Source organism: Dasypus novemcinctus, chromosome 9 (genome assembly GCF_030445035.2).
Source record: "Dasypus novemcinctus isolate mDasNov1 chromosome 9, mDasNov1.1.hap2, whole genome shotgun sequence".
Classification (NCBI taxonomy): Eukaryota; Metazoa; Chordata; class Mammalia; order Cingulata; family Dasypodidae; genus Dasypus; species Dasypus novemcinctus.
This window is the reverse complement of record NC_080681.1, coordinates 57,639,144-57,661,582: the sequence shown is the minus strand read 5'-3', so window position 1 is coordinate 57,661,582 and position 22,439 is coordinate 57,639,144. Positions and strand designations below refer to the sequence as shown.

General features: G+C 35.3%; 1 protein-coding gene across 1 annotated transcript in view; it reads right to left on the bottom strand.

Annotated features, from left to right (window-relative positions):
• NEGR1 (neuronal growth regulator 1) overlaps positions 1 to 22,439 on the bottom strand; it is a 923,741-nt gene that overhangs the window by 280,701 nt on the left and 620,601 nt on the right. The window contains exon 4 of the mRNA XM_004464253.3: positions 11,912 to 12,043. Within this exon, the coding sequence (XP_004464310.1) occupies positions 11,912 to 12,043 (132 nt within the window). The remainder of the gene's footprint in view (positions 1 to 11,911; positions 12,044 to 22,439) is intronic.

Genomic DNA, 22,439 nt, shown 5'->3' with positions numbered 1-22,439 from the left:
TTACATATGGTGTATTTTTCCCCCAACTCACCCTATGTAGCAGTTTGATATTGTTTATGAATTCCAAAAAAAGATATTCGATTATGTTTGTAAACTTGGTCTGTTCCACTGGGCATATTATGTTGTGTTATATTCAGAGTTTTCACTCTTACTTGATTAAATTATGGTTAAGGCTTTGACTGGGCCACATCAATAGGACATTGAGTTCCCATCCCTTTGTGGGCGGGAACTTACAGAGGAAACTACACAGCAGAGAAGTTAGCTGGAATTTTAATGCTGGAGCCCCAGGAAGTAAATACAGAGAGTAGATATGTGAGAAAGGAGACAAGACTCCATACACACTGTAGAGGCCCAGGGAAGAGAGAGGAGCCATTTGCTTGATAGTTTACAGCTGGCCTTGTTGAGAGAGCAGAGCAGCTGACCCAGAGAGAAATGACCTGCAGGAGAGAGATGAGGCTTATCCCAGCCTTCAGCTGATATTGTAAGAAGCTGGGACCATGGAACCTTAAGAGGAGAGGAAGCCTGAACCCTTGCAAAAATCAGCAACCATCTTGCTCTAAGTCATGGCAAAAGACTTTGGTGAGGGAAGTAACCTAGGCTTTATGGTCTGGTAACTGTAAGCTTCTACCCCAAATAAAAACCCTGCACAAAAGCCAACAGATTTCTGGTATTTGGCATCAGTACCCCTCTGGCTGACTAATACACCCTATTATTAACACCCTGTATTACTATTACATACTTGTTCTCTCATGAACTATCATTCCAATATTTTAAAACAGAAATTTCATTAAAAATGTTAGAATAACTGTGAAATAGGCATAAGATATTGTCTTTACTATTGTTACAAAAATAATTTTAAGTTATTGGATGAACTGGACAGACCATATGATCTCAAGGTCATAAGAACAGAATGGTGATTATTAAACAGGGAACACATACAGAGTGTTTTAAATAGAACTTTACTACCTTTCATTTTGCCTATGAAAACCATAACTGTTTAATACCCTGGACACAGTGGGTTTTCTTTGTTGTTGTTTTTTGGCACTGCTGTTAATTTTACTGTGTAGCATCATGCAGCTGCCTATAGGATGCTAAGACTTCCTCATATTCACTATTAAACAAAAATTCTTATTTCAAACAATATGTGAACAACCTATTTTGTAGGCAGCATCATTTCCAGGGACTATTCATTGTGCTTGTTTTCTCTATTCACTGAAAATTATTATTTCTTGGTTCTTAACTTTACCTCAGTATCAGGCTTTCTGATAACTAGCAGCTGTGCATATTCTGATAATTCAACTCTTCCCCTGTTTGCATAGAGTGATTCTTTCCTATCTTATCCTTCAGCCTATACTATCTACAAGTCTTTGGAGTTTACTGAAAATAATTAGATTAATTTTTTTATTTACATGGAGGCAGGCTGGTATATTGAAAGCAGCCTCAATATCTAAAATCAGGATTTCAAGGTTCCATTCATAGTATGTCCATGAACTCTATGATCTAATTTCCAAAAATATCTGAACCCAAATATATAAATCTATAAATTTAAGAACTTTGATTGGATGGTATTAAGGTCATTATAAATTGTAGAATTCCATGGTCACTTATTTTAAATTCATGTCTTTATGCAACCAATGGACATTTATTACCGGGCACTATGCTAGGTATTGAGAATAATAATCATATGCACTAAGCCTTGCCACGTGTTCACTGTTAATCCTCATTCTCCCCACTTCATAGTTCAAGAAACTGACACACATGGAGCTTAATATCTTGACCAAACTCTTATAATAGTAAATGGCAGAGCAAGGATATAAAGCTGGGTGGCTCAGCTCCAGGGTCTGTCCTTGCAAACACTGTGCTGTTCTATCTCTCACACAGAAGTGGGTAAGAGGAAATTTCCCTATCAAGGCACTTACAGGCCAGAGGAAGGTAGACATGTAAGCAAATAGTACAATATGAGTGCTGTATACTAATGTTTATAGTATAGAAAATGTTTGCCTTGTGCAAGTCACTCTTGATTTACATATATTATGACATTTAAATTTTCAGAACAAATCAAGATGGGTATACTTTTCCACAGTTTTTTATGTAAGGAAATCGAGTCACACAGGTTAACTAAATTTCCCAATACTTCATATGTAATAAATGACTGAATGAGTCTGATTCCAAATCCTTTTACCATCCTCTGCTATAGTCCATCACATAAACAGCACACCTTCTTTGAATTTCTTTGAAGATTTTTATTCTCTATTGTTGGCCTTATTGTTTCCATGAAATTAAGTTTTAAAGGCAAAAAAAAAACTTTACCCAAATTTGCCAACAATGCACTAGAGAGCATAATTATGATCCTTAATAATTTCTCAAGGAACTCACAAAGCAAAAGGATGAAATTAACTGTAATCATTTGACACTAAAGCCAAACGGTGGCTTTAAGTCTTTGGTCCCCACCTGTTGTGAACTGAATCCAGGCATTCCCTGAAAACTTGGATGCTCATATCAGAGAAATATATTTGAATCTCAAAAGTAAGAGATACCATAGAAACAATTTCCTCATTTTATAAATGACAGAATTGAAACCTAGAAGTTTAAGCTCTTTGTCCAAAGTTGCATAATGAGTTAAGTAACAGTTAAAAATAGAATTCAGGGCTTCACCTCCTGTTATAATGTTATACTCATTATCCTATAATCCCAAGCATAAATACTTATTATAATAACTGCAATTTTTCAAAACATATTTTCATGATTTATTTATAGGTAAAGACAAACTGAATAATTCAGACTATTTGGGTAGAGTTTATACAGAAATCATATTTTTAAAAGTTTCCATGGTATCAGAGTAATTCATTGCTGATCCCCATTAAATAAATGTTTTTCAAAAGTTAATTTAGTGTTGTTATATAATTGGGTAGAACTAAGAGTAGGAAGGTGAGAGGAAACCAAAAAATGACAATCAGATAAGAATAATAATATTGTGAGCATGGTAAGAAAGAGAAAGAGACAGAATGAATAAATAAATGAAGAAATGGATGAGAAGGGGCAAGCAAGCTCAAACTGACAGAGGAAGTTTCAGCCAAATTTGGCCATTTCGTTTCAAATTTACCTGACACAATTCTTCTACATACTTTAAACATTTATACTATTTCTTTCATACTTTTGCAAATCACACAAACTTTATTTCCTTCTCCTTCAAATACATACACACATATTCAAAAAACACAGAAACATGTGCATTATCAAACATAAGAATCTTTGACAATCCTGTGAAGTTTAACCATGATGGTACACAAAAAACCCAAGAAGTTTCCTTCAGAAGTGGGTTAAAGAATTTAATCCCAAAAATTATCTCCATGTAAATGCTCACTGGGGGAAAAATGCTGATAAAATTTGACTTGGACATACTCAGGCTTATTAACTATGTGTTTGTACTGAATAATGAAAGGTTTGGATCTTCAGAACAATTTGAAGAATATATTTAGAAGAACACCCCTTGTTATTTTCAGAGTTTGACCCTTTGGCAGCTTATCAGAACATGAATCTAGATGACTACACAAAACAGAGACACACATGTAAGTGTGTGATGTATATTTTTTATTTTTATTTCCTGACTTCACCACTTTCCTTCCGTTTGGCATAAAATCATTTTCAACCAAGAGCATTTTGGCCCCATTAGAATTTATTTTCTTAATGCCAGTTGATGGTCAAACTTTATCATAGCAATTATTCTATATACTATTTTTCTGAAGTGATGAATGCCAGTCTAGAAAGAACTCTAAATAAAACAATGTAAAATAAATGCAGACTCTCACTGTGCAAAAAGTTTCCCTTTAGTAAATGGGTTTCCAAAAATCAAACAAACAAACAAACAAAAACAAGTGGCTGCAATGGAGAAGCAGACTTGGCTCAATGGACAGAACGTCCATCTACCACATGGGAAGTCCAGGTTTCAAACCAGGGCCTCCTGATCCGTGTGGTGAGCCAGCCCACGTGCAGTGCTGATGAGTGCAAGGAGTGCACAGGGGTGTCCTCTGTGTAGGGGAGCCCCATGCGCAAGGAGTGCGCAACATAAGGAGAGCCGCTCCGTGCAAAAGAAAATGCAGCCTGCCCAGGAGTGGTGCTGCACACACGGAGAGCTGATGCAGCAAGATGACGTAACAAAAAGAGACACAGATTCCCCGTGCTGCTTTCAAGAATACAAGTGGACACAGAAGAACACACAGAAAATGGACACAGAGAACAGCAGACAACTATGGGGGTGGGGGTGGGGAAGGGGAGAGAAATAAATAAAAATAAATCTTTTTTTTAAAAAAGTGGCTACAATGGAGATAATAGTTCATTGAACTTTATTAAAAGGCAGAGACAGAGCACAGAAACAATTACTTAAAGTTTTAGATAAATGTCATATTTTTTGTGCTAAAACAGAAGATAATTCTAATGCATGTTTTTCATTTAATGAATAAAAATGTAGATATAATTTTGTAAATAAAAAAATGGGTTTCCCATTACTGTTAGAAAATAAAAAGAATAATAAAATTTGCTTATTTGTTTACCGCAGCTGCATTTTCATTTTCCATGAGCAAAAGGGAAAAAGATCACTTATAGACCCTTAACTCTACAACTTCTTTCAAAACCTACATAAAAATATGAGAGAATACATTTAAGGCAAATTGGGTTTCAGACTCATTAAGTAAAAATAGCCTTGGTATGCTAGTCATTAATCAAAGTGCAAGTACATTTAAGATTTAAAATGAAGGACCAATTACATTTCCTTCAATAAGAGGAATCATGTTTTCCATAACTGCATGTTTAATAGCATAGTTGAACATCAATGGATGACACATATAAACCACAGAACCAAAACTGAATTTTTATGTCATGAAAGCCCTAAGGTGAAAAGATTTAAGTTTTAATTTTTTTTCTGTCATTCCATTGAGGAGAAATATTTTATTTAAAAATATGATTTCTGGGTGATTATTGATATGTTTCTAATATTCAATGTTCAATTCCTACAGGGATTTCCCTTCAAATTTCCTAGCTCTTCATATCTCTTTTTGTCAGAGTTGTTATATCAGTATCACTGTCTTAATCCTTTCTCTTGCCCTTGCCAGGACAAAACAGAACTCTACCAGTGTACTCCATTGTTATAGAAAATAAAAATAGTTAAATACATCTGTTTAGTATTCAGCTACATGTCTGAATATGTCTGTCATCTCAAAGTTACTCCTCTTTGATTGTGAAGCCCTGTATCTAAGTAAGATTATGTAAACTCATTATCTCCCATCTAATCTGGTCCTGCGTTCCTATAAAAGCACCAGTGCTTACACACACCTCTTTCTGTTTGGTCTCCTCCAGTCCACTGCAGCCTGACTGAACACATAGTGCCCTGTCAACTACAGGGCTAAAAAATGAATCTGCTTCTGTCTGGGAGATATTCCATCCTATTTTTGGCTTGTTTGTTTATTTTTTGTTAATCTGTCAAAATCAATCTCATCCTTCACACTCCATCAAGGTCAACATCTCTTAGACACTTACTTTGATACCTCAGGCCTATGTCCAGTGCCTTTCAGACAGCCCTGCATAGCACTTCACGATTAGTTTAACAAGGCACTTGTCACACTGTATTATAACTATGTGTTCCTTTTATTCACTTTTCTTTCCTAGTTTAGAAACGTCTAGAAGACAGGTGTCTGAGGCTCTAGCACCATGATAGTCTAATAGCAAGCAATAATACATATCACTTGCTATAAATATATATAAATGTATATTTATGGAAATGTTTCATCGTTACGGACTAGTGCTTTATTTAGATGAACTCCATACATTTTTATGCCGATCATTATTCCAAATAAGTGCTAGTTAATTTCTAAAGAAACAAAATACAGTAGAGTGACCTAAATTATAAGCAGATTTGAATGATGAGGTAAATGAGAATAAAGGAAAGGGATTAAAATGGAGCAAGAAATAAAAGTTAAAATGATGGCTATGAATTCAAGTAACACTCATTTTTTTTCTGGTACCGTGATGGGTACTTTTGCCCCAATCATACCCTGAACACCAGGATTTTCTCTTTTTTCAGGGTAATGGCTACTTATGCAATATGTTCTCTTCTTATGTCTGCCACGTACCCCTAAATTACCCAAGGCCTTTCAGAACACTTTATGAATTGCTTAAGAAGACTGGTCATTTCCCTAGCCTATCCTGGCAGGTGGTCCCTCATTTCAAGTTCTAATACAATTGTATTAAGTTGTACTAATTGGTACATTCTGGTCCACATGTTTGGATTTAGTTATATTAAGAAGATGCAGTACACATTTACATAAATGAATATGTATCAGATGCAAAATAATGCACAAATATGTGCCTGTGATTTATTGGATAAAAGCATAGTTCACAGTGAACCCAAAATGTCTTTATTAATTGGTAATATAGGAAGAATTATTCAATTCTATTTTACTGAAAAGTGCATGTACAAGATAATTTCTGACACTAAATAAAATGGTCAATATATGAGGTCGACTATCATGAGTGAAAATTGAAATGATGTCTGTACCTATTTTTCACCATACTCTGGTTGAAGATTCACATCTGTTTTGTTCTTTAAAACAAAGTAAATTTTTGAATGTCTTAATTTCTCTGATTCTCAATTTTTAAAATTTGTTTAAAAAATTGAAATAACGTTTCCTCTCTGAGCAAAGACAACATATAAATGTCAGGTTATCTTTACTGAATCCATCTAAAAAATTTAGTTGTGCCATCACGGTGTCAGAAATAAATTATTCAACCTACCATTTACTCATTGGCCTTGGAGAAAAATTTGTAATTGTGGAGCAAATGTGATATCTCCCTGTTTTGCCTAGTAGAAAGATCGATCTGGAGGACTCTGATCTCTTTAATAATTCAGTCATTCAGCAACTATTTATTAGTTGTTTCCTATGTTCCAGGTACTCTTCCAGGTGATAGGAACACAACTGAAAAAAAGGGGGAGGAAAATTTCTTACACATGAAGCTTAAATTCTAGACTAATAATGATAATATATGTAAAGTTATACTTTTTTAAAAAAACTGCCTATAGTGAGCAAAACATTGTGAATGGTATGTTATAGATGTCATGTCATTTAATCCTTACCAAAACCTTGAAAATTATGTATTAGTACTTTGAATTGAAAGAAAAGGAAATTGAGACACAAAGAGTTAAAGTGGCTTGCCCAACATCTCAAAACCCAGTAAATTATAGAACAGATTCAAATGCGTTTAATCTGACAATAAGGACATGATCCTTTCAGCATCATTTCCAAAATAGCCTCTCTGAATAGGAAGAGTATATGCAAATATGGTGGATCAGACAGCCTCTTTAACAGGAATGGAGAACCCTATGCATTTTACTAGCAGCAGTAATATTGAAGGTCTATGTCTTCTATGCTCTGCTGACTTCTAATATATGGAATTCTGCTTCCTTCCATTGATCTACATGACTGTACCATATATTCTAAATCTTCCAGACTCTAGATTTGGCTTTCAGAGATAGTCAACTTTGCTGATTTTCCAGACTCTCATCGCTCCATTCCAAACAAGACCTTCATTAGTTTCTGTTTTTTCAATTCAGTTGAATCAATGGACTTTCTAGAATTCATTGGTTATTTCTTATTTCAACCTACAACAGTAATTATGGGCCTAGTGTCCATTAGGCTGCTACTATGCATAGAATACAAATGCAAATAAAATGGAATTTTCCCAACTCTAAGTTCACTAGCTTCCTCTGGCTTAGCTGATCAATGTTCCTAAACCAGTATTTCTCCTCTTGGTGTGTGTTTCTGTGTGGCTCACTTTCTTGGGGTCTGGTTACAATAGTCATGATTCCTTTGTATTTTCTGAGTTTGCTTTTAAATTTGACAAGCAATATTGTTTTTATTTTACAAGAATAAAACAAAATATATATAAATACAAGAAGTAAAACCACCTACAACCCCCCTCTACCCATAAATAGCTTTTTGGATTGAATCCTACAAGTCTACAAGATTCATTCTTTTATAGTCTGACTTTTTGTAGATGACTCAAAATGAACTTATTTTGAGTTAGTCAACAAACCAGCTCAATCTATATAAAATAAATCAATGATACCAATCATTTCACTAAATTCTTGTTTAATTAAATTGAATATAAATCCATATCAAACTACAAAGTTTATGGCAAATATAATGTTATTTATCATATGTGCTATATGTTAATATGTGCATATATATATATAGAATACGGCAGATCTATTAGGTGAAATACTAAAACTTTAATTTCTAACTTGTAGGAAACCAAAATCTTCTTCTCAAATTGACCTACAACATAACTGGATCTTCCAGAGCTTATGCAAATTTATTACTTTTCATTCTGAACCTCTTTTGGGAATAGGGACAAAGTTTCTCTTCAAATTATAGCTCACAGAGCTACTACATTCCATATGCACAATCAATATTGGTTACTAACAATGAAAGGAAGTGCTGTCTTGAACTTGGCACAATATTATCTTCGGGGAATAATCAGATTATCAGGAGATGAAGATGTGCAGTTCTGTGGTGGTAACATAGACCCCTATGCTCAGTTTTGGACATTGATGAACTGAAATTTGTTCAGTAGGCTTTCACTGATTTCCTTTGGGGACTCAGTTGAGTAAAATTCATAATTAGCTTTCAAACTTTGACTTTTAAAGGGGAAAATTCACAAAATTAACACTTTCCAGACTGCATCACAATCAGGAACATATACACACATACTCAAATACACCAAATCAACTTAGATATTCCTGTTGTATATGTGATCAAAGTATTCAAAACCAAAGCAGAATTTAGATCTTGACAAAAATGTCTTTCATAAAATATTGATTCAAGAGTTGTAAATTTATCAATCAGTATTAAATACAATTCTTCATCGGACATTTAAGAAAAAGTGAACAAATGCTTAATTGGGTGAGGAGTAAGAGACATAAAATTGTTAAAAATCACTTAAACATATTTCTGGTCCATTTTTTAAGTCAAGATAAGTTACTATATTCACAGCAATATGCCCACCTGTGACTATACTTTATCTACATAAAATTAGTTCTTAAAAAAAGATGGTGTATGTTATGATTTAAAGAATACCCTTTCACCTTTTTTTTTCTTTAACTTTCCCCCTCTTCATTCCTTTTTCCTTTCAAGTTAAAGTTCATTAACAAATTATTTCCTATCTATTCTAAGACAACTGACACCCTCCAGCATCCACTGGCATACGCTCTTCACCTGAGGGAAGGTCTCTAGATTGTGCTTCAAACTTTATTGCTCCATCTTGTTTTGGAATTCTCCATGGGTCTCTCGTGTTTCTGCACATCTTGCAAGCAAAGGCCCTGGCAGCTTTTGTTTCTGACTTTTTTTTTTTAAATGTCTTTTTAAAAGATACATAGATCACAAAAAAATGTTCCATTAAAAAAAATAAGAGGTTCCCATATACCCCAAACCCCAACTCTGCCACTCCTCCCACATCATCAACCTCTTTCATCATTTGGCACATTCATTGCATTTGTTGAATACATTTGGGGGCACTGCTGCTCTGCATGTATTAGAATTACACTGTAGTTTATACTCTTCCCCAGGCCATTCAGTGGGTTATGGCAGGATATATAATGTCCTGCATCTGTCCCTGCAAGATGATTTAGGATAACTTCAAGTCCCCAAAAATGCCCCCACATCACATCTCTTTAAGGATGTTTGTACAGAGACCAGTCTTGGCAGATAGACATAGTTCTTATGGAGCAAAGGGCAGGCTTGTTTACGGTTTAATATAATAAATATAATTTCTCCTTCTGGGGTAAAGGTTTGCTTGTAGCCTGTTACAGAAAATCCAAATTTCCTAAATTCAGGGTGCCTGCCTCAGCTATGACATAAATCCTCTGAGCTTGTTTGTGTCGCCTCTTCCTCATCAAGTTGCCGTATATTAATTGGGGACTGGAGAGCTAATGCAAGAAAATGATAATACTCTAGCTACAGTTTGTTTCAGTCTTCTATCAGCATCCACCAAACTGAAGCAGACCTTTCACAGTTCTTGACACTTTGTTTCCCCAGTGTTTGTCCTCCCAAGGTACTCAATTCATTGGGATGATGACTAATTTAGTGGGAATGTTTTCCCTTCAATTCAGTTTCTCCCTACATTTCTGCCTCTTTAGCTGATCTTTCTGCCTAAGGACAGCTTGTCTAGGAAAAAAAGAAAATCAGACTAAGAAATAAATGATAATGAATTAAAGTCACAGGATTGGAAAAAAAGGCAATTGCGGATTGTACATAGAGTATGGGCCGTGAGAATCCACATAGCAGCTGGGGTCTTACATTTCATACCCATTGGAGACATCTTTTCAGAGACCAATTGTATTGGAGGTTGGAGACTGGGTTGCATTGTCTTGCTAACTGCCTTATTTATTTGACAGTTTTCACTCTGTCTTTTCATTTACTTGCGCTCATTGTGAAAAATACATTTCTTTCACCTTCCTTCCTAACCCTTCAACAATAAAATCAGTACACACATATTCAGGTAAACATGGTTGGTTATAAAATAGTCAGAAATTTTCACATGCTTGATACCTCTTATTTCAGAAAATTCCAGAGAATTCAAAAGCAGCCCTCTGCAACAGGAGCCCAGAGAATGACTGGGAAATAGTTAGAAAGGCAGATTTCCAGGCTTACACCCCAAGAATTCTGACTCAGTAAGGCTGACATAGGGGTCCAGGCATTTTCAATTTTTAATGAACTTGGATGATTCTGAAAAGGTTTGTCTACAGAATTGTCAATGAGAAACCCTGCTCCAGAAGCTGCCTATTAAACTGATATCATGCATATTTGCTGTCTATTCCACAGAGATAATTCAGTCTCAAATATATAGATTAGATACAGACCAATGTTACCTGATGACAGCAGTTTGCTGTAGCAAACTGTCAAGAGTATTTTAATAGTTATCTTTTTGGCCCATAGGGCTAAAAGATTCATATTAATATGAAACAACTGCTAATTAGTTTTATCATTTTTGGATATAGTTGGAACAATTTTTTCTGATCTATGATATAAAACTAAGTACACATTATTAGCAATGACTATATATATATATATATAAAGTATATAAATGGGATGAAAAATTGGAAGTTTTAGATTCTAAACATTTTGGGTAAAATATTATTGTTACAAAGGTATTTCCTTTGAAGAAGTTAAATTTTGTGAAGAATTTTGAGTGCAAGGGGAAATTTTTGAAAAGTGCAGACTATTGTAGTCATCGATATTGAGACCATAAACTACATAATCAAATGCTACTGAAAATTTTTCTTATATCAGTGTTTGGGGCATTTCCTGTTGTTATATTTGGTGTAAGATAATGGCAATGATTATTGTGCAGTCATCTCCCAGTAATCAAACCTGCTAATGAGATGTCTATGGGAATTTTTTTCTTCAGAGTCTCAGTATTTTCCAAACTAACTAGAGTTAAATCATTTGAGAAATAGAGTACCACAGCTAGAGCTTTGTCTTTGGTACAGACCAGCATATTTCATTTCCATAAGGTTTTGACTTACGTGCTTAAATTTGGTTAGATTACACTCCAGGTGAAACCCATGAGAATGAAGAAAACACTATGTATCTACAGTGTTTTAGAGATTAGGATACCACAGTTTAGAATGCAGGGGAACAGGATGATAAAGGGAAATTTCAAACTCTACATCAAATTGAATGATTTTATGGTTACTTGAGACAATAAGTGTTAAATAATTTGATCAAGATACCAACATGATACATTTTCACTGTCAGTAGGTGATCTTTATCAATAGACAACCTCTTAAAAAAACAGTAACAAAGTTCGGTGTTTGATATTTTCTCTGAATTTGTGGTGAAAAAAAAGGTGTGGGACTTACAGTTTACGACAACTTTAACTTTTTTCACATCTGGGAATGACACATCATTTTCTGCACTGCATTCATATTCTCCAGCCTGGTCTCTCGTAATTCCATAAATGTCCAAATATTGTCCATTTTCAAATGGTTTTGCTACAAGAAAAAAAAAGTGTAGCATTTTTAATCATGGCTGACTGAGGCTTCATTCAAGTAAAACAACAATCTCATGACTTGAAGCTAAATATTGCTGACAAAACGATTCAAGCGAAACTGGGGAATTATTAAATCCTTTGTTCTCCTGTGTTCAGAGGAAAACTCAGAAAGAAAAAAAGCATGAGATGAACAAGGGATACAATAACAACTGTTTCCCCAGAACAGGATATACATGTGTTCTTTTTAATTGATTGTGGTCTCCCAACCTCATCACACATCAAACAGAACTGTGCACATTTCTGTAATTGAGTTCAACAACCTCCTAGCAGTGTAGATGAAATTCACTAAAATAACTTGGTACATATTGACTTTTATACAGTGTAAGCTAGCAATTTGACACTTAACCTAACTAAATGTTACTTTTATTTTGGGGAAATAACATACCCACACTCAAGGTTTCAAGACAGACAGCTTGATAGGAATATAAAGGTAAATCAAACCACTGTAATATTTTCAATTTCCAAAATTAGTATTGTTGCCAAGAAAGATACACTATCCACACTATATGTAATCCACCCAATAAATTTCAGAATAAGACTTTATGACTATTTAAGAGTTAAGTAGCCATAATAACAAAATAAATTTTTTTTATTTTTTTAATATTCCAGAGAAAACATTCTATTTGATTAAAATAGCAGTATATTAAATTTTTGAAGATATAATCACAGATGAAAGATGATCCACAAGTGAATGAGATTTAATAAGAAAAAAAAGAATCCTTAGTGAAATAATAGAATTTTTATTTATCTGAAAATAGAGAATCATTGGAAGGGAAAGATCCTAATTATCAGAAGAATGGACCCCTGTGAATTTCAGGATTGTAGACGCTTTTCCCTCCTTGGTAAGGCTTTGGCAAATCATATTTCAGCACACAAGAAAGGGAAATAAGAAATGAAACAGCTTCCATTGGATGGTGTGGTTTCAAAAGTCAATTAGTTTCTAGTCAAAACTATTGTAATGACGTGGAAATTAGGAAAAATGTAGGAAGATTCCCTTTAATTTTATGGGAATAAACAAAATGAAATTTAGTTATGGCCTTCCAAATATTCCATATAACTTTTTTCCTTTTAGCCTCCTTGTCTGGGCCTGCATCAGCTTCTACACAGTCTGCTCTCCAAGTAACTATGACTTTGTCAATTGAATCCTTGGATGTTTAGAATATAAATGACTAAATCTTTTCTCTGTTTCTTTCACTGATTCTAAGTTGGAGATGGGGAGTGTGGAAAAATATATTTTTAATGTGGTAGTTGACAATACGTTAACTCCTTCAGGTATCCATTTGTAAACATTGTCTTTCAGAGGTAAGCCCTCAAAAGTAACAATTTTTGGGAAGCAGACATGGCTTGAGTGAGTGGTTGAGCTTCCACCTACCACATGCGAGGTCCCAGGTTCAGTTCCCAGAGCCTCCTGGGGAGGACAGGCAGACGCGATGGGCTGACATGTCAAGCTGATGTAACAAGATGATACAACAAGTGACACAAGAAGGAAAAGCATAATGAGAGACACAGCAAAGCAGGGAATAGAGGTAGTTCAAGCAATTGGGCCCCTCCCTCGCACATGGGAGGTCCCGAGTTCGGTTTCCATGCTTCCTAAAAGGAAGTGGAACAATTGTCTTCAAAGTCCATTATCTTAAAATCTAATTTTAAAATTATTTTCATAACTTAACCTGGTACCCTGATCCAACTCCAATACTAATATATATTGATTTTTCTAGTCCCTTCTTTTTCTATTGTTTTCATGTTTACGATTTAGGTACTCGACTTAAATTTGTCTAAAATATATTGAAACACACATAGCGAAGACAAAATCCTTATAAACATACAAGAATTTTTAAAGTATAACTTGAATTAGAAAGTAATTGCAGAAATAAATGGAGGTTAAAGCCTGTAGAGCACTCATGTACAGTAACAGGTTACATGAAATTACATGCCCTAGTCCAGCAGTACAAAATGAAGCTGTCATATGTGAAAAGGTATACCATTTTGAAACGTCATGAAAGAAATTTATCAGGGTCAAAATTGTTTTCAATATTGAAATTTCACTTGAATATTTCAATTTATGTGTACTGCCATAATTTTAAGAAATGATACCCCAAAATTACATGCCTTTAAAAGCAGATATAAAATTGTAAAGCAAACATTATCAACTATTATTTTATCCTTGAACAAATCATTAAGTAGAACGAAGAGAGAAAAACACTGGATTTTAAAAATAAAGGAAAAACAAGTACTCTTTCCTAATTGGCAGAGTAGGGAAGAATGAGAGTAAGTGCAAGAGGGGCCAGTATGGCAGATGTCACTAATATCAGGACCAAAGCATCTCACAACACAAAAGGGTACACCGGTATAACCATTTTTAGAGACCTTTTCTTACTCCACCATTGAACAAGGTTCTTATTTACAACCACCAGAATTACCAGTAAATGGTTATGTATTGCACAACTCAGCAGTTACAGAGCCAGTGAATGGATGATATTGCCAATACTAATTACTATACTAATATAAGTGCATGGTCAACATCTTATTTTCCCTGCCTGATTCCTGGTACTTTAAGATATCCTGCTGTTTCCATAATACATCAGTTCTCCCAAAGTTGTGCTCTAAGCATTCTCTTATTTTCACACAAAATCTCTGGTTCCATCTCAAACTCATCCTTATGCTATTCTCAGTCATCTTACCAGTGATCATTTCTGGCCATCTGATGCTTTAACCCTATTTGAATTCCAGATTTGGAACTTGGATTTGCTTTGCCTGTGCTTTAATCCCTGGAGTTTACTCATTTTCTGTAATTTTCATGGCAGCATCTTTGGTTGTTTTTGGCCTCTGTTGTCCTTAGAAGTAATTCTTTACTGTATTCTGAAAGCTAATTCTGTCCTGAGACACTCAGCTGTGTTCCCCTCTTTCCCAATCACTCCCCTGCCAAGGCTACTGGATTCAATCATAGTACACTGGAAGTGTAAAATAGAACACCTCAGTTCATATTTGCCATGTAAATTAACCTATTCCAAGAAATGGATGGGAAAAGACCAAGGCTGAGCAACACTGACAAAGCCAAGGATTTTGGAGTCTTTGAGGGATATGTACTAACCACACATCTCATCTCCTATACAACAAGATGAGTTATAAAAATATTGTGATATGCTGGGCCTCTTCTGGTCCAGGTTCTACCATTCTCCATGAAGGCCTGTTTTTGTTTTTGCTTTGTTTTGTTCATCTCTGTGCCTAGCTCTAGCATAATGCTTGAAGATCAAAGAAACTTGATAAAAACTGTTGGATAAATAAATGCATTAACTAATGAATTAATAAAACCCTGTAAGCATAGAGCACAGAGTACCAAAGCAAACACTTAACATTTGAGGAAGTTGCCACCTTTCTCATGGGGTCATGAAGAAGGGAAAGTAGGTTAAAAGGAATTGTCATCCTTGCTGAGATTCTAAAGTGATAGGAGGTGGCAGGGATGGGAGGAGACACTACAGTCATTATTGGTCCTTTTCAAAATTACAAAGAATAACAAAAGCATTAAATGCAATTTTGGGAGAAAGATAAGTACTGCATATGATCTAAACAGTGATTTTCCTTTGTGCATAGTCTCTTCAAAGCATAGATAGATTTATCTCAAAAAAAAAAAAAAAAGAGAACTGAAGAAATGCCATGAGTTTTCAATCATGTAGCAGCAATTATCCCTATCTTCAAAAAGGAAAGCTGGGGAAAAAAAAGAATGTAACTAGGCTTCCTAGTATCTTTCTGAAATTGTTTATTAAACCTGGCTAGAAAGAATTCTATAATAACCACTAAACAAAATCTTGGTATTTGGCTTTAGGGAATGGAGAGGGGTTTGAACATACTCTTTTTTGTATATAAAATTGTTAGCAACAGCATAGATATTGCTCCAGAAAACTCAGATGTTTCCAAAAAATATATAACAGTATAAACATCTCTTCCCTGCTTTTCTTTTACTCTCTTTGACCATTTTTCTCACTTTTTCAGAACTTTCTGTGTCTTCCCATCCATCAGATATTGTCTGTGGTCTATGACATTTTTTATCTTCAACTAATATACTTGTTCAAGGTATCTTATCTATTAATTTTATTTCATTACTATGTATATTTTGACAAGTCTGATATTGATTTATTTAGCCCTTATCTATAGATTGATATATTTAGGCCTTATTCAAATATTCAACTTCTGGACATCTTCACTTGGAAGTCTCACAGGCTTCAAAGTCAATAGGACCTAAAACGAACTTACTTTTCCTGCCAGGTCTGCAGATTCCCCTGTGTTCTAATTCTCAGTGAATGCTTTGATCATCACCCAGTTGCTCAAGCTAGTAGCCTTAACATCAATTTTGACAACACTTTTTAAAAAAAAATCTCAGTCCATACATACATCAGTCACTATGTCCAGTCAATTTTGCCTCCTAAATAATTCTCAAAACTGTTCCAGGGGTCCTTATGTCTCAGTTACTGGTCTTTGAATGCAAAACACAGATGGTATGCCAATGATTACACACTGCTTGGCATTTCAATTGTTTTCCAAAACTCTTGCCCAGAAAGAGTCATCCCACTCTTTTAAGTCTGCTCTACATGAAGATAAGTTTAACAACTTAACACTAACGTGTCCCTTGGCCATTTATTACTAGGTGGTGTTCTTCGAAACTGAATTTCAAAAATTTCTTGTAATGTTTCATTTACAATTATTACAATTTTTTCCCTTCACTTTTGTCCATCACTATAGTTGATATTTTACAAGTATCTCTTCTATGCACTATACTCTGTTGTGTGGATAGGGCTGTGGATTCTAGAACCAGACTATCTGGGTTCAAATTCAGCTCTGTACTTACTAGTTATGTGACATTGTACAAATTACTTAACCTTTAGTTTACGCATCTGTTATGTGTGAGGATAATAACAAAACCTATCTCATACAGTTATTGTGATGATTAAGTGGGTTAATGCAAGGAAAGTGCTTAAAACTGTAATACTTCATAGGAGTTTAAAAACAATAGCTATTATTGTAATTCATAGGCTTAGGCATACTGTGGCGGTTGGTTTAGTGAAATATTGTTTCCATGGTGACAGGTTGACTGCATTCAAGGATGGGTACTTCTGTCTTAACATGATATTCAGTAGGGACCAGAAGTGAGGGTAAGGCAGCTAGCTGCTCAAGGGGTGTTCACAGCAATGGCCAGTTCAGTTCTCATATCATTGTAGGACAGCAGTAAACACATCTTCCTTGCCTTTCTGAATGGAAGCTTGATTTCATCTTGGAGTCACTCTCTCTTTGCCAGTATTCATAAGAACAATTTAGTCTACTTAATCCATTTCTTTCCTTTCTTAAAAATGTATATATCAATAATAATACTTGAATAGAAACTTGTCAAAAACAGAATTCAGAGATGGCTTTCAGCTTTGGGCTTCTGATGAGAATTGCAGGCTGAGATAGTGTCCATTTGGCCTGATTTATCCATATGCAGGTTTTCATTCTTCTTAGAATATTCTACATCTCAATTCACCCACCTAAATTCTACTTATCTTTAAAATCTTTGCTTAAACAATACCTCGTCAGAGAACTCTTTCCTGATTTAGTCACAATCGAGTCTAGCAGGTCTAAGTTTCATGCTCCAAAATAAATTAAAAAAAAAAAAAACAACCAAAACAAAAAAATCCCAAATCCTACAAATCTTGTGTGGCATATACATGCCTTCTATTACTTATTTATTAGAGGCTTTTAACATGTTAATCGTTCCTGGTATACATTCCGTGGGAAAAACTAGTTTTAAAAATTGACTAATTTTTCTTTATTTTTAAAGAAGCTTTAGATTACATAAATGTTACACAAAAATTAGTGGGGATTCCCATATGCCCCCTGTCCTCCTCCCACACATTCTCACATTAACAACAACATCCTTCATTAGTGTGACACATTTGTTACAATTGATGAACACATACTGAAGCACTGCAGCTATAGGTTACACTCTGCCCCTCACAATTTTGTAGTTTATGACAGAATGTATAATGGTCTGAATCTGTCGTTGCAATAAGCTACATTTTATTCCTCAGATTTGAAGCATAGGGATTAGGTGCTGTGACAGTTTGATATCATTTATGAATTCCAAAAAGAGATATAGATTATGTTTGTAAACTGCTCTGTTCCTCTAGGCATACCCTTTGATTGATTTAAAATCAAAGTCTTTATGTTTACTTGATTAAATGAAGATTAGGGTTTTGATTTGACAACATCATTAGGGTGTGCAATGTTGAGTCTTGATGGGCTATATAAAGGGACACTCAATCAAGAAGACAGAAAAGATACACAGAGGAATAGAGAGAGCTCCATAGTCATGGAAGAGAATAGATCTTGAGACTGGGGCCTCGGAGAGAGATGAGCCATTCACCTGATAGTTTGCAGCCGAAGAGAACGGAGTGGCTGAGCCCTATGCCAGACTACAGCTGATATCAGAAGAAGCTGGGCCCATGGAGCCTTAAGAGGAATCCATGTTTGGCCATGGATTCCTCAGTTAACATAAACTTATGAGGTAGATTTCATTACATAGACTAAGACTCTAATGGTTAAAGTAGTTAAATATCTTGCTGACAGAGCCAGAGACATATATGAAATCAAGAATTGACTATAAAACCTATGTGCCTGACCTGTATGCATTTAAAACTACCTTAGTTCCCATTTTATAAATGGGGAGAACTGCATGTAAATAAGGATAATAAAAATGCTTACCTCCCTGTAAGAGCTAAATTACATCATGTATGTGTCACACTTGCTCTTGGAACTATATAGCATTTGTCCTGGATTGTCTTTTGTGGAACGTGTTCTTAAATTAATACATTCCCGTGGGTATGGGATATTTTGATTGGGCTGTGTCAGTGAGGCATGACCCAGGTTAGATGTCTACTTTCTTACTGGGGTCTTATATCAACTGAGATCTGGAAACACTCACAGAGAAAGCCAGCTACGCTTTCAGCTGCAGAAAGACAGAGAAACCCCAAAAAGTTCCAAAGAGATGAGGCCAGGGAAAGATGCCTGATTGCCCACAGCTGAGCTTGAGGAGAAACTTGGAAGAGAGGACTACAGGATCTGCTAGCAGTCAAACTTTGGTGAAAAAGCATCACTGATGATGTCTTGATTTGGTCATTTTCCCAGCCTCAGAACTGTAAGATTTTCCCCTAATAAAATTCCCATTATAAAGATCAAACCATTTCTGGTGTTTTTGCATCAGCGGCCTTAGCAAACCAAAAGAGCACCATACAAATGTTAATTTAATCTCTGAAAGATGGTTTTGGCTTTTGTATTAGTTATGTATTGCTTCCATAACAAATTATGACAAATTTAGCAGCTTAATAAAACCTGTGTTTTTTATCTTACAGTGATATACGTCAGAAGTCCAGTGTAGGTTTGTGATAGGCAGAGTAATGTTTCCCCAAAGATGTGTACAACCTAATTCTTGGAACCTATAACTCCATTACTTTGTAGAGCCAAAAGTCCTCTCCATATGTGTTTAACATCAAGGTTGTAAAGATGGAGAGATTATATAGGGAGGCCCAATATAATCACATAAACTCTTAAAGAGAGGAAGAGGAAGGAAGAAGAGCAGGTCAGAGACAGGTGATATGGTAAGGAGCTCAACCCACTATTGATAGCATTGAAGGTAGAGGAAGAGGGGCATGAGCCAAAGAAAGCTGTGACCTCTGGAAACCAGTAGTGACCTTCAGGGACATCGAGAAATGAATTCTCCAAAATGGAACATTGCCTGCTGACACCTTGATTTTAATCTGGTGAGACTACTAACATACATCTGATTTACAGAACTATAAGATAATAAATCTGTGTTTTTTAACCCACTAAGATGATGGTTATTAGTTACAGAAGCAATGGAAAACTAATACAGGGTCTCACTGGCCAAACAAGGAGTCAGCAGGGTTATGCTCCTTCTGAAGCCTCTGATTTTGGTCCCTCAGGTATTGGCAGAATTACGTTCCTAGCAGTTGTGGAGCTGAGGTCATTATTTCCTTGCTGACTGTCAGCTGAGGGCCATGTTCAGATTCCAGTGCCACCTCATTCTTTGGCTCGTGGCTTCCTTCCTTCATTTTCAAAGCCAGCAAGGGGATGAATCTCTCTCCCATTTTGAATCTCTCCTACCTTTTCTATAACCCCATCTCTCTGGTCCATTATTCTGCCTTACTTTTCTACTTTTAAGGACTCATGTGGTTATATTGGGTCCATCTAGATAGTCCAGGAAAATCTCCTCACCTCAAGGTTCTTAACCTTAAGCTTATCTTCAAGGTCCCTTTTGCCATATAAGGTAACCGCCATGAATTCCAGGCATCAGGATACGGGCATTTTGGAAGCCAATATTCTACTTACCACCTTTCTTCATAAAGATTTTTGTTATACTTGCACATACATTGTAATTTGTCTATAAATTTCAAAGACAACTTGAACTGTGTAATTTATAATGGTGTTCAGTTCATTAATCACCTTTGATTAATATGAGTGAAGTTCAGCTTAATTAAGGCATATCAAAAGAAGCAAATGATTTTTATGAGAATGTACCACAAATAGAAAAGTTACTAATTCTGGGAAGTGTTTTTAGAGCACTAAAATAATGGCATTTTAAGGAAAAATGAAGGGAGTGTCTATGGGCAGATGAAATTATAGAAGCCACAAATCGAGATAATTGCAACAGAGGCTTCAAAAGCAAACAAAATAAATAAATAAAAAACCCCAAACAACAACAGCAGCACACACAGAGAAATAAAAAGCTCTAGTTTTTCACTTGTTCTGTTATCTATCATATTGCAGCAGCCAGCAATGGAGAAAAGTTCTAAAATCAGCTCACAATCAATTATTTCTTTCCTTCCTGCCTGCCTACCTACCTTTTTTTCTTCCATTCTTACATTCATTCAACAGATACTAATTGTGCAAAAATTTCTGAACAGTGAATAAGACTGTTTCATTTCCTAAGAGCATAAAATACATTTTATTGGGGAAGCAAATATATCAGCAGGAAATTTCAATAAAGTGGTATAAGCGTTACATTGGGATAAACAGGGTGCTGAGAAAGCATATTGTGCTTTCATAATTGTACTGTTGTTATTCCAAGAAAGAATTATCAAAGTTTGTTGAGGCCAGACCACAGGCCTTGTGTGTGTGGAACTATAAGTAAAGATTAGAGTTTAGAAAATATTGTATGCCATGTAAAGAACTAGGATTTTTAAAAAACAACATTTTATTGAAGTATATCATTCATATATGAACATACATAAACAATTAATGTAAAAGTTGTGAACTTGTAAAACAAACATAATATCATCATACAGGTCTCCCACACATCACCCCACCACCAAGATCTTACATTATATGTAAAGCAAAATATATGTATATTTTGGATTTTAACTTGAGTAACTATTGGAATGCTATAAGTAAAAAAGTATGACAAATTGGAATGTTTTAAAATATAGTTTTAAAAACATAATTCTAGAATTCTACTACAAGTTGTATTGAGGAACAATAGCCACACATACCTTCTTGCAATAAACTACTACAAAAATTGACAAAATAATACGAACCAGCTCTTTTCAGGCATTGGACACAAGGCAGTACAGGAGAAAGGGAAAGAGACAAGGTAAGTCCTATGATTGGTCACCATGACTTTCTATCTGGAGGCAATTTTTAGATGCTGAATGCAGGGAGGTAGAAAACAGTCCAGTGTTCCTCCTGAATTGAACAAAGAGAGATTAGGATTCAGGCAGTTTGAGGGGGCTGGAAGATGTGGGGCAGAGTTCTGAGGAGGAAAGTTCCATACAGTCAAAGAGATACAGAAATCTATAGGTGTTTCCTAGTCTTTTTGGAGAAATAGGTTGTGCATACGTAAGGAGAAAGACCACAATGCTGGCTAAAGAATAACTGGGGAGTCTGTCAGCTGAACTGTTCTTAGAGCTTAAGCTGGAAAGTGGGATATTTCATCTCCGATGAAGGAGAATGAAGAGGCCACTCTGTGATCATCAGAGATTCCAAGGAGACTCGAGAGGGCTCCTGCCTTAGTAGTAGGCTCAACCAAGACTCAAGTAAAGACTTTCTAGACCTGCCCTTTAAAGTTTAAAACAACAAAACAAGTTTTCCACTATCATTAATGCAATGAGGCAGGATTTTGCATGTGTGTGTGGTGAAATATGGCAATTTATATAAAGGTCTGTATTTGTTTTGAGCCAAATATATATTTGAGTTTATTTGGTAAAAGTGAATTGGATTTGGAGTCAGATATGAGATTGAGTATTGGCCCCATTATTAGTTTGTTATACACTGAAGAAGCAAAGATCATGAGG